This window comes from Patella vulgata, chromosome 3 (genome assembly GCF_932274485.2).
Source record: "Patella vulgata chromosome 3, xgPatVulg1.2, whole genome shotgun sequence".
NCBI lineage: Eukaryota > Metazoa > Mollusca > Gastropoda > Patellidae > Patella > Patella vulgata.
In genome coordinates this window covers 77752564-77766979 of record NC_065881.2, presented here as the reverse complement: position 1 = coordinate 77766979, position 14416 = coordinate 77752564, and the positions used below count along the sequence as shown (strand labels likewise).

The 14416-nt window shown below is 35.0% G+C and overlaps 1 protein-coding gene across 1 annotated transcript in view; it reads left to right on the top strand.

The window, feature by feature from the left end:
- Window positions 1-14416, top strand: part of LOC126816865 (uncharacterized) — a 116027-nt gene that overhangs the window by 74660 nt on the left and 26951 nt on the right. The window contains exon 5 of the mRNA XM_050543655.2: window positions 1171-1317. Coding sequence (XP_050399612.2) covers window positions 1171-1317 — 147 coding nt within the window. The remainder of the gene's footprint in view (window positions 1-1170; window positions 1318-14416) is intronic.

Genomic DNA, 14416 nt, shown 5'->3' with positions numbered 1-14416 from the left:
AGAAACTTTATTGCATAAAAAACCTTATAAGGTTATGTGCATATACAAATAAAAATAATAGAAATATACATGAAACAAACAAAGGATACATACATGGACATAATTATACAAAGATACACAACTTGACAAAGATATGAACGAATTGTTGCAAAAAACTCCTAAACATTTTAAAATTTCTATATTTTTATTCATCATCAGTATTTTAAATGGTAGTAAATCATTCAGTTTATAAAAATTTGGTTCACCAACTAGAATTAATCTGAACAGCTCTTTTCTTTTTTTCGTCATGTCTTTTGCAATTTGTTATGTATATGTAGTGTGTTTATTTATAACTATCCGATTATTTATTATCAAGCTGATTTGTTTAATCTGCAGACCTCCACCTTTTATCTTCACGTAGAGATAAGAAAAAGGGAAAGTTATAAATGAAGTTGTAGGTGATAATTAATTACCTTGGATATAAGTCTTCAAGTTCAACCTGCTGATAAACTCGGGGTCTCGTTTTATCAATTATACATGATATAAATCACACTCTTAACACAGTTATCTTCTCTTGAATTACTTTTTCATATGTCATAGATATTTACCAGTTATCACAGAATTGAGAGATTATGGGGGGATCACGTAGTAAGATGCTGGCACGCGAGCCTGGACGTTGGGAGTCTTCGGTCCCTGCATTGGCCGAGAAAGTTATCCCGATTTTCCGGCATGGTTTCCCCTTGTCAGTGATGCAGGACGGAGGGCCTGACATAGACAGCTGTCTAGTCCTTCGGATTATACAAAAAACCGAGGTCCCGTGTATACATTGGAATGCATGTAAAAGATCCCTTGGCAGTTCGAATTCGATATAAGAGTAGGCGATAGTGCCGCTGCCCGGGCTAAATTTCCCTCATAGCACACTGTATGGCGTATGCCCGTCTTCATTAGCCCAGAATAGGAGCAGAACAGTAGGATGTTAAACCCCATTTCATTTCATTTCATTTGATTCTCATGGGTTACTTCATGAGTTGAAAAAAATTTGGGTTCTCACTTGTCAAAGTTATTTCTTGAAGAGTTTTCTAGAGTATGTTGGGTCACATGGATGAAACAAAATAGCTTTGATTATATAACCAAGTTTCTCCTTCCATGCATTGTACATGTAATTATTTTTTTCCTACTTTTATTTTTCAGATTATTTAAAATATGAAACTTGTGGTTCACAGTTTCAGTGTGATAATAAATGGTGTGTGGATCTCGATCTTGTCTGCGATAATATAGATCATTGTGGAGATTATTCAGATGAAACAGGCGATGGCCGTGCAAAATGTCGTCAGCAAGGTTGGTGAAAATTCAAACTGATGCACTTATCACACTCAGTCTAATTACACAGTACTAGAAGTGATGTCTTCCCGGACAAGTTTCTCGTTTCAATCACTTATACCTGTTTACACTCAAGGCAACTTTTTTTCTTTCTTTTTTTTTTGCCTTTAGAAGGACACTTTGTTTTACACAATGCACTAGAAGAGTTATTATCACCTCAAATTAGGTGAGATGTACAGTTAGACCAACATTTCAACCAAAAAGGTTAAAGGTCACAGGGGTTAATTAGGTGCTAATAAGAATTGGTTAGGCCAATACATGACATTCATTGTAGAAATATAGTATGAGCGTATATATCATGTATACAACCTTGTGGGTTTTCTCCATGTAAAATACCCCTGCATGCAAACAAATTATTGAAATAAGATTGAACATGTTAGGTACTAGTTTGGTTTGAATAGATTGAGTTAGCCCATAATAGGCATAGCGTACCCCATAATACTTAAATTGCTTTGAGTTAAATAATCTAGGTGTACACATATAGTTCTTTGATTGCTTTGAGTTAATTAATAGTCAGTGTAGAGTACCCCAAAATAGTTTGATTGCTTTGAGGTAAATAGTAGTCAGTGAAGAGTACCCCAAAACAGCGTGATTGCTTTCAGTTAATTAATAGTCAGGTAGGGTACCCCAAAACAGCTTAATTAATAGTCAGTGTAGAGTACCCCTTAGTACCTTGATTGCTTCATGGATTGTATTTATGGATTAATATTAACCCAAACTAGTACCTTTTCCTGAAAAATCTCTTTTAACTGCCTGCAAATATCTTGTTGCTCTCCTCCACCATTCTGCTCAATATACCTAATATGTTGATTGAATTGAGAAATTCAGGGGACAAAGCTGTTAGATTTAATGTCAGGGCACACTGACAAATAACTTTATGAATATATCCAATTTTTTCGGACTTAAATTTGAACCTTGTACACTTACAAAACAATACTTAAAAAAGCATATCCAATTCATATGACTTTGATTGAACCTGGTTGTCCAAATGTAAGCCCACAATTTAAACAAAAATCAATTAAGAAAATCGATGGTAATCATTCTTGTCCCCAGCAATTAGTGGATAACACTTCATCAGGTTTCCATTTTATAAACAGGACATTTTGTCTCTGATATGGAATATTCATGAAGATATTATTAAATATTCATGGAATAAATAATTTCTTATCTCGTCAGAACATAAGTCTGGTCTTGACACTATAAGTTGGATGTTCAAGACTATGAATTTGGTTTATAAGATTACTGTTATATAGACTTGGTTGTTCCTCATCAGATCTGAGATTTTGGGCTGACAGATACCTAGTTGTTCAGACATACAGTCTCACATCTCTGATACAACTGAGTGCATTGTGTGTGAAACAGCTTTAGTTAATGTCCGCTTCCACAGAAGTGATATTGCGGACAATTACATTATTAGGTGATATTTATTTACATGTATGATTCAAAGATGTATCAGATTGGTGAAAACTATATATATATATATATATTTTAAATTTTTGTATACATTATTATTAATATCTGAAGACAGCTAGCTTACATGGCTTGATGTATGTCAGAATGAAGTGAAGTGGTGAATTTTTTACTATGATGTATTTTTTGATTTATTTATGAATTATCTACCATAAATATAGAAGTACTTGTACTTTATCTTCTTTAATATATACTAAACAAGGATGAACAAGTAGCATATAAAAAAACGTGCATTTTTTTTTTTCAAAAATATATTCCTATAACCAAACCAGATTTTGTCAAAATTCATCCAGATAAGGAATATATAATGTTTAACAAATTGTTAATGGTCATCAAACTGTCATTAATAATTACTAGAAAAATCATTTAAATAAGACACAAAATGTACTGAATGGTTAGCGTGTGTGTGCTGTATCATAAGGTCTGTCATTGAGTCAACTGGTATGGTTTCGATTCCCCCCCCCCCCCGGTTGTACTTGACAAGGAGTAAAGTCACCTGTCCAGCCTCATGGGTTTTCTCTGGTTTATTGGAAATAAAATTGAACCATATGTTAGTGTCCCGAAATGACCTAGTTTGTGTCGAGTGAACTTGAACCCCATTTTTCTCTCTCTCTCTCTCTCTCTCTCTCTGCTTACAAGAATTTCAACTTTGTAACCTTATAAAAGAAAGCCTGATATTGATAATGGTGTATGACCATGACTTCAGTAGCAAGAGTATGTTGACAGCTATCTGATCATGTTGATAGCAGTAGAGATCTTTCTGAAACTCAGCTTGATCTGCCATTTGGGTTGACAGATGCCTAACCATTCAGTGCTCAGACATTTTCTATCATCGCTTACACAAGTTTAGTGCAATTCTTAATTGAAAAAGAAAAGTGTATTATTTATTTTTTGTAAATACAATACGGCCAAGAAAAATAATATCTGTGTTTATGGTTACTTGGCCCGAAAAAATAGGGTCGACCATCAGAAAATCTTTTTATTTTTTGTGGGGTTAGTAATATCTATTTACTAGCATCTATAGCTTAATTACTGAATAAAGTTACTGAATATAATATTGAAATTTCATTGCTGGAATTTGTCTAGAGAAAATCACGAAAAGATTGAGTTTCAGGGCCTGGCAAATGGGCAAAAAGTTTTAAGGTTGACTGTATTTTGCAAGGGCTTCCCATATCGCACAGATCATGCTTAGGGACTTGAAAATCAAAACAGGAATTGATCTCTTAAATACAGTAATCATTACTCCCAACCATCTAAAGCTAAATTTGCATCAAGTTAAACTTTTAAGAAAGGTTGAGATAATCGTAACTAATTTCATAAAAATTTATAATTTTAAAGTTGATACGTTTCCTGGCAACAGGTTCCAGTTTCATCAATTTTAACGTTTCTACTAGGAAAAGAGATGGACGCTATGAATATTTTTACGTTAATATTTCTAATTGCACACACGGTCTAATGTCATTGCTTTAAAAAAAAAAAGTTGCGCCTTACTTCCCCAGACGACACTGATCTTCTTTTGATAGGGTAGGATTAGTAATGAATTCATCAAAATCCGGTGACTAATCCCAAGAAAATTATGAGAAGATAATTCACCAAGTTCATATTTCCCGGAAATTGGAGAATACACATGTACTATTTTCTTTATTCCAAAAATTAAAGGATAATTTATTAAAGTGACAAAAAAAAAGCTAAACATTCACGATTGGGTCTTTCAATTCCTAGAAGCAGACGACTTAACTCAATTCCGCCAATCAGGAATTTCTAAATTAGATTTAAGGTGACTCAGAAAGGATCGTGTAAGTCGACTAAACAGGTTTTTAACTCGATTTGTTTAAGGCAAGACATTTAACAAGACATGTACTTCTCTTGTTGCTTTAGCTGCCATTTTGTTACAGACTGGTTGTTAGAGTCTTGCATCCTATTAATGTATTGTCGTCAAGACAGTTGTGATGAACATTTCAATTAACAAAAAGAAGGAAATCTTGTTTGTTTTTCCATTGGTCATCAGTCTGGATGTAAATTCTATTAATAAAAACAATTAACAGTGTCATGGAGCAACTGCTACCCCATCTTCAACATTACAGTCAAGCGAGAAATTAGCACTTGCATTTTAAAAAAGCTAATTGGTTGGTTTAAACAATATTTATTTCATAAAGTTGAATGTACATAATACTGAATCAATGCTTATAATATTGACAAGACTGAAACAATGGGGCGTTGGGTGGCCGAATGGTTAATGTGTGCATGTTGAATCCGAAGATCTGTCATTGAGTCAAGTAACGTGGTTTCGATTCCCCGCTTGTCCAACCTCGTGGGTTTTCCCCGGGTACTCCGGTTTCCTCCAACTGCTAAAGACCCCTACACAGAAGCGAATTATTGAAATAATATTGAACCATATGTTAGTCCCGAAATGACACAGTTTGTGTCGAGTGAAAAAAAAATGAGATTAAATGAGTTTAACTTTTCTACACCTACCGGGCTAATGAAGATGAGCATATGCTATGCAGTGTGGTGTGAGTAAAAATTTCGCCCTATCAGTGGGACTACATCAAGGTTTATTTTAGGTGTTCACCAACGTGTACTACTACACAGGTCCTCTGTTTTTTTTCCGACTGGCGTGGTTTCGAATCCCCGGTTGTACGTGGCAAGGAGTAGGGTCGACTGTCCAACCTCGTGGGTTTTCTCCGGGGCCTCCGGTTTCCTCCCACTGCTAAAGACCCCTACGCGCAAGCGAATTATGTAAATAAAATTAAACCATATGTTAGTCCCGAAATTACCTAGTTTGTGTCGAGTGGACGTTAAACCACATTTCTCTCTCTCTCTCTGTTTTTTTTCCCCATATGAATGACTAGACATTATCCATTGCCAGGAGCTCCCTCCTGCACCACTGACAATGGGAAACCACACTGGAAAATCCTGGGGATCTATTCGAATGCCTATAGGTTATGGTACATCATTAATAATAGACATTGCACAACTATATGGGCATCGACAAAACAGTACATAAACATGGGAAGATAGAAAGTGCCAATAGTGAAAAGATAATATCTACTAAACATACATTATGCAAGAGCTAAATCTGTCTATTGCAGGTTATTCTTTAGGCCTGAAATGTTATCTAAATTATTAATTAGACATCAATTAACTTATCCAGGCCATAATCAACTCTAGATGGCATCGCTAGCCTGCGATCTTTAGTGGATTATGAGCTGATTTATTGCATAACTTTCCTTCATGATTTAACGATTAAATGGATAATCGAGACTATTCTGTTTATCGCATTGACTTTAGTAATGATGATCGAGGCAAGGCGGAAATTTCAATCGCTTAGTTCTCTGTTCATAGTGGATCAATTTTAATGAAATTTTCAGCAAATTGCCTTTACATTACGTAGTTTTTAACTAAAATTAAAGACTTGTATCAGCCTGTCCAGCATTAATTACTCTCTACGTGAATGTTGCTGTACTCTTTTCCTGTTTCTAGTTTTTAACTATTATAGTGAGAACTGCCAATTCGTTATCGAATCTCCCATAATGTATTTCTAAGTAACATGTACATATTGTAAGAATGGATAAATGGGCTGTTAGGAAAGACAGGGCCGTTGAAGAGACATACAGGGGCCCTGCATGGTTTGTCCCCCTCCCCCCCCCCGGTCCTGAATTCTTGGTAACCTACCAGCTTACCACCAGTAAAATACATAAATTGTCCACTAGCCACTCTTGTAACTTGTTTCATGTGGGGTTTTCTTGATTTCTGTATAAATAAATATGCTAACATTATTAGACTTGGTGTCCCCTCCCTTCTCCCCCTCTCTGTCATTGAGTCAACTGGCGTGGTTTCGAATCCCCGGTTGTACGTGACAAGGAGTAGGGTTGCCTGTCCAACCTCGTGGGTTTTCTCCGGGTCCTCCGGTTTCCTCCCACTGCTAAACCCCTTTGCGCAAGCGAATTATTGATCTTAAAATTAAACCATATGTTAGTCCCAAAATGACCTAGTCTGTTTGGAGTGGACGTTTAACCCCATTTCTCTCTCTCTCTCCCCCTCTCTCTCTCTCTTTCTCTCAGCAAAAATCATCCTATTTGTTAACTGCAGATTTTTTCCCCTCACATTGAAATCATCATTTTATTGCTTTTAGATTCTTGTTCAGTGGTAAAGACAATTTTCAACGTGTTAAATGGCATGCACATTCATTACACACTAAGCTGAAATTTCATCTGATAGCTTTGCTTCGATCTCTGCTTAACTGGTTTACAAGGACATTTCTGGGAAATTGTGTCTGCTTACACAATTATTTTTTTCGGTGGTCATTTTCTCTGCATCTGTTGCATTAATACGTTTATGTCTGCATGTAGAATTCATTATGAGACGGGGGTCGGGGGAAATGAGGTGTTTCTTCAATGGCTGTCGAATGTTGGTGATTTAATTGTCATTTCATGAACAAATGTTGAGTCATCGCCCCTAACATTGTCATCTGCCATGATAACCATTTGTTGATATCATAGTGAAGAGGCGCAATTGAAACAGACTCGGGGAATTTGAAGGGGTTCGATACCAATGAGATCTGTTGTGTTGAAAATGGTTTATAATGAGTTTTTTTTCCTTCAGTACCTAAACGGGAATTAATTTGTCCTCCGATAGTTAACACCGTTTTTGTTTCCACATGAAGGGAAAAGGCGACAAAACGTCAATGATACCATAATAACCACTCGATGTTGATAACCTAAAACCTTTCAATGTAGAGATGGTTGGATATCGACTTAGAGTGCCAGAAGGATTTGACTCATGCCGATTATCAATTCTTATATCGGCAGCAAGAAATCAACATGTAAGTCCCACCTTAGAACCAGATGAAAATAAAAAATCTTTGCTCTTTACATATGTGGTAGGCTACTTAATCAAGATATTTTTTAAACATAATAATTCCTTCTCTTTTAATACATACTAAAATTCCAATGGTTTGTATGTTATACTAATGATAATTTTTATAAGATAATTCAAAGTTACTTTTTTTTTTAAATGCACTGAAAATCAGGAATGTTTTCTGCTTACATATGTCGTAGTTAATCAAGATATTTTTTAAACATAATAATTCATTCTCTTTTAATACATTCAAAATCTAAAATATTTTCTTTGTAGTGCTTAAGATAATTTTCTTAAGATAATAATTTAAAGTTCCCTTTTTCAAAATCGAAAATGTTATCTGCTTACAATATGTAGTGATTAATCAAGATAATTCTATTTTAAAGATAATAATTTAATACATTATAAATCGAAAATGTTTTCTGCTTATATACCATACTGATACATATGTATCTCTTTCTCAAGACAATTCAGTACACTGGTAATCAAAGATCTTTTCTGCTGTCTATATAGTACATCTTATTCATTTTTCAACGTGGTTTCCCCCTTGTCAGTGGTGCAGGACAGATGGCCTGACAAGGACAGCTGTCTAGTCGTTCAGATGGTACGATAAACCAAGGTACCATGTATACATTGGCGTGCACGTAAAAGATCCCTTGGCAGTTGGAATTTGATATAATGTACTTTTTAATGTATATATATAGTCATTGTTTAATAACTTTCTCCGAGATGGGTTGGAAATGATTTAAGAGTACAGCCAACTTCACTGGTAGTGGGCTGATCGAGGGGGGGGGGGGGCTAAAACATGTGGAAGCATTTTGTTCAATTGATTTAATTAGCCATGTTTTTATTAAATGATATGTCTTATATCAGCTTTTGTTCATATTAATTATTGTGTAATTCGTCTTATCAAGTTTTCTGTTCGCTATGTGTAGTACATGCACCACTACCAAAAGGTTTTGATGCATGCGAATTAAGAATTAAAAATCCTAAAGACCCCTACACGCAACAAATTATTGAAATGAAATTGAACCATGTGTCCTCTGATGACCTAGTTTGTGTTGAGTGGACTTAAACCCCATTTCTCTCTCTCTCTCTTTCTCTCTCTCTCTCTCTCTCTCTCTCACTCGGATCAGATTAACAATTAATACATCCGTGCCAAGAAATCTTATTCCAGTCAGTGATGAAAATTTAAAAAAATTTAGTTTGGTATGTGTAATACATGCACCACTGCCAGAAGGTTTTGACTCATGTGGATTAACAACAATTTTTATATCAGTGACACGAAATCTTCTTTCCACCAGGGACGGAAATCAAAAACGTTTTCTGTTTATTATGTGTAGTACATGTACCAGCGCGCTTATTGATTTACATATTGTATCCCTTATCTTCTCCAATCTTTTTTTTTTTCATATCCACTTTCTCTCACTATACATGCTTGTAATCTCAATTTGGGAATGGTAATCTTAATTCATCTGAAATCACATCAAACAAATGACACCTGCTAAAGGGGATTAGAAAGTGTCGCGAATCTTCACTGAAGGAATCTAGATGTAATTCCACGAGAAGATGGAGAGGAAACGTGACTCACACTCACCAAGTAATCCAAACTAGGGCCTAAAGGAATTCCTTTTCCTCAATGATCAATACGCATGCTTCTATCATGAATTAATTTGAGGGCACACTGCGGTAGATTTGGCTAATGATAGCGTGAATTTTATCGTTCGTTTAATGATTTGAAACAGGATATTGACAATCGGGCGGTCATATTATAATTATCAGATAATATCACAAGAAGATTGTTCTATCATTAAACCATGTTTCATTTTCTTCATTATTTAGTTACAAAATCAATATCCAAAACCTCTTTAACCAGACGTAAACCGTCATTAGATATCGGTCTTAAGATTTCATTCTTTCATGATGTTTGTCTTCAAACCCTGATATTTATTGTTCAAAGCAAAACAAAAATAGCCTACGCAGACGAAATGAGAAAAAAAATCCCTCTGTGTGGTAATGTTCTACTATCTTATGGATAGTTTGATTACATGCTGACTGTATCAGGTTAGAGCTAATATATGTCACAAGTTAATCACAATTCAAAATACTTTATAAAACATGGTTTAAACAATATGTAATGTTTACAATTGTATAACGAAAACAAGCATTAATATGCTTTTAAATATCACTTGAATCAAAATACTTTATAAACATGATTTTAACAATATGTAATGTATTAGCAATGTTTACATTTGTATAATGAAAAAAACCCATTAATATGCGTTAATATCAATTCTTGAATAAACAGTAATAATGATGTTATAAAATGGCGTTTTATTGAAGAATTCTTTAACTCATATTTTTCATTAGAAGCATCATTAACTGGATTGTTTCTAAGATATTATTTGAATAAAATGGTGATAAAAACAGCACTAATTTATAATCAATTTTAGAAGGTAGAATACTGGTAGGTAATTTGATTTTATTTTGTCCTAATTTTCAAAATATAGTTTGTATTTGAAATTTAAATGAGCTAGTTTATAAACCTGTTTGGGGATAGCCGAATGGTTAGCACGTGCACATTGTATCATAAGGTCTGTCATTGAGTCAACTAGCATGGTTCTGATTCCCCGGTTGTACATGAAGTAAAATTAAACCATATGTTAGTCCCAAAATGACCTAGTTTGTGTCGAGTGGACATTAAACCCATCTGTCTGTCTCTCTCTCTCTCTCTCTCCCTCCCTCTCTCACTCTCTAGTACAAGTAATTATTAGTCTCATTGGCTTTTGTACCTTGGTTCAGTGTAGGTGCCAAGGCCACTGTCCCCCATAGCACACTGCAGGTGTATGCCCACCGTTAGCATGGTTGGTTCAGAAAATTAGGAGATGAAACCCTGTTTCATATGTTTTGTTTTTATATTAATACTCTGAAAGGAAGTGTGCGTGGATCCTGCTTTTAGATTTGGTTGCTGATAGCAACTGGTGTTTACTGATTGACAGAAATGAATGAGTCGGAGAAGCTATGGGCGAATATTTGAGAAAATAACTGACACCTTTTGTGCTTGCTGTTTATTTTGGATTTGTTTTTGAGTAGATTTACATGATGTTGTACAGCTACATGTTTACTCTGTAAGGTAGATTTCCTTTCTATCTGTTTCCTTCACTCACCTTCTTCCTATGGCACAGGTCTCAGAAGGGAAATAGATACAGTGATAGTTAACTTTTAGAATAATTAAACATTTTTATTGAATCTGAAAAAAAAAACCCAACTTGCAGTAAATAGACTGATTTGTTAAATTTAAGAATAATTAAACGTTTATCTGAATTTGGTTAAAAAAAAAAATTGCCAGTAGTCAGATCCAGTAATATTCCTTAGGTTATTCTTTGAGCAGATAGACCTTTTTATAAATGTATTCCAAAGTTAGTCAAAACTAGTTCCATTTTAAAAAAATGTAAATACTTTTGAACCAGAACTGTATGAAAACATGTACTGACACATGTATAAGGTTTGAATTTCAAATACATGTACCTTTAGGAGCCACGGTGGCTATGTGGGTAAGACGCTGGCTCGCTAGCCTGGAGGTCACATGTTCGATCCCTGCATTGGCCGAGAAAGTTCATTGGGATTTTCCAACGTGGTTTCCACTTGTCAGTGGTTGAGGATGGAGGGCCTGACAAAAACAGCTGTCTGGTCATTCGGATGGCATGAAAAAACAAGGCCCCGTGTACACATTGGCATGCACATAAAATATATCTTGGTAGTTGGAATTCAATATAAGAGTAGGCTGTAGCGCCGCTGTCCGGGCAAAATTACCCTCATAGCACACGGTATGGCCCATCTTCATTAACCCAGTCGGAGCAGAACAGAAGGATGTTAAACCCCATTTCATTTCATTTGTCTGTGACTGGTGCCTTATTTCCAAGCTTTGTTAAACTCCATCCCTTCCTTTATCATGTTCAAATGGCTGCTGCCAGCTAATCATTTGCATTTCTTCTGTTGGAGAAAAACCAGAAGCATTAGTATGATGGCATCTTTGCAGACGCCTTACCCCACCAAGAAAAAAACAATTATTGTAAAAACACAATACGGTTGATGGCCAAATCCCAAATGATTGATTTTGATGAAAAAAAGTCATTTTATACATCAACATACAAGGTAAATTGCTACAAATTGAAATCTGAGGAATTCATCATGAAGAGTAGTTGATATTGGATGATTCCACTAAAAAACAAAAAAATAAGCTAATGAAAATAAAGATGACTGTTTGACTTGATAATTGGATGACATTCATATGGAAATAAACTTTGGTTAATATTATCATGACAATGTTTTGTTCACCGATGGGAGTAAATATTGTCTAGGACTCATGGCGTATAAATAGGTTGACCGGCATGAATAAATAATGCTATTACCTAGCCAATTACTTGACTGTCCATTGGTGAAATGGACATGGACAGACCCCCTGGGTCCGAGAATCAATGATTTATTTTTACCATTTTTTACATTCAGAGTTAATTGGAGAAAATTGTTGATTGTAGAAAAGAGAATGTTTAATCAGTATAACAGAAATTTTGATTTGGGAAGAGTATATTTACTTTTTAAAATACCCTTGTATCTCTTCTTATTTGAGAAGTTACAGAGCTTTATCATAGACAATGAGTACCTAAAAACAACATGAACGAACAGTACATGAATACAGCATGAAGAAACCTAACAAATATTCCAAAATTATTGTACCAAGAATCTCACTAACAGTATATCAATATCCATAACCTGTGAAAGTCACTTTTTGGTATATTAGTCTAGATTGGTGTCTGGTAATATTCGGACAATAAACCAGTGTCTCTCCTTCCCTACCCCTACCCTACCCCCTTTATGGTCATACAGAGTTATATATCTAGAGGATAAACAGGTATACATTTATTTAGTCTTAATGCATCAATTGAGACATCAACAATGTAACATTACTCCTCATTTAAAGTATGAAGCAGATGTTGGAGAAAAACGATCTCTTCCTGAATGGTTTACATCGTAGAAACAAAAAAAAAGCGTGATGCCATCGAAAGAAAACAAAGAAAAGTTAGATGTAGAAGATGGGATTGAAATGAAGCAGGAAGAGTTGTTTAGAAAACTATAAACTACCCCCCAATAAGCCAGATATTAACTTTAACACATGTTAGCCATTTCTCTCATTAACCATAACACCTTTTACTCTAAACAGTCACACTAACCATCTAACAGATGTAGTTGATTTACCATGCTACATCTCCACCAAATATCATCGTTTGATCTCTACCTTGTATGTGTATGTGTGTATATTATAGGGTTTGTACTAGATGTGAAGCTAATGAACAGTGTGTTTGATATGTCTGTCTATAAGGTGATCACCTGGTCGAACTATTACAGATGTTTTCTCGTGTAGCTATGACCAAGGTTATAATGATACACATAGGAAAATATGAAACCTTGTAATAGACCTATTTGTCTGCAATGTTATGAGAGTAGTTGGCAAAACACTTATATTTTAACAAGTTTAAAATGCGAGGGATTTTAAGACAGGGTAGTATACCATTCACACTCAATATAAGCCAAACCAGTTTAACTAGTTTTTCTCCGTGGGTATATATCGTTATTCCTACAGCAAGATAACTTACTGCGCATAAGCCAACTGGAGGCAGTGGTTTGATACGCCTACATTATGGACCCTGATTGTAAGAAAAATCACATAAAATCGTATGAACTCGTAACGTGCTGGCCAGTCATATTCTAATCCTAAAAACTTATATGACCTAATCTAGACCCTGACTTTGAATCAAACTGAATAGTTGACCAACCTTACCCTTATGGCTGATATAGCGCCCCCCCCCCCTCTCCTTCTCAAACTCATTTACTGATTCATGTATGAACACATAATTAATAAAATTATTTGACATTTTAACAAAACAAAATAAAGGGTATAGGAAAAGTATTACTTTGTTCAAGAGTAAACTAAACTATATTGGATTAACATGGGGTGGATACTTGTAAAGATTAACCTTCGGTGAATACTTGCCAGGATTAACATAAGGTGGATTAAAACCACTTAGAGATATGTGTAGGTGCTTAAAAACGTATGAACTAATGTCATAATGAATGTATTCTAATAAACCATTCTTTTGGTTAAAAAAACATAAAAAATTGTATAAATAGGTAGCAATCCTAAAGATGTGATCAGTTGAATCATATGACTTGACTGTAATGTCATATGGTTAGCTACTGAGAGGGTGATTTGCAGATTATGCCCAAGAATTCCTTATCTACTTGTGTACACATGGAAACTTCAAGTGATACTTCTGCAAGAGGAACATGTTGCGTTTTGGCTCCCTTTAGGGCCTTAAGCAAATCAATATGATAGCCTTGGAATGATCAAACATTATATTAGATGATGATTCAACATGGCTTACAGGCCTAATTCAATGTATCTTAATTCTTGATAATAGTAAAGATGTTGTCGAGATTCTATCTGTGGTATGCTGTAAGCACTATGATCTGATCAAATATTGAACATTAGATACAAACATTCATGATTTAATCTTGTTTTATTACATGAAAGGACATAGGCTTTCATACAGGTTTCTAATGTGACTAAAGGACTGGGATTGCGAAGCACAGTGGATGCTTACGACTTGCCCCCAGATCAGGCCATGAGTTCACAATACATTCTCAGACTTAAGTTAAGAATTTACTG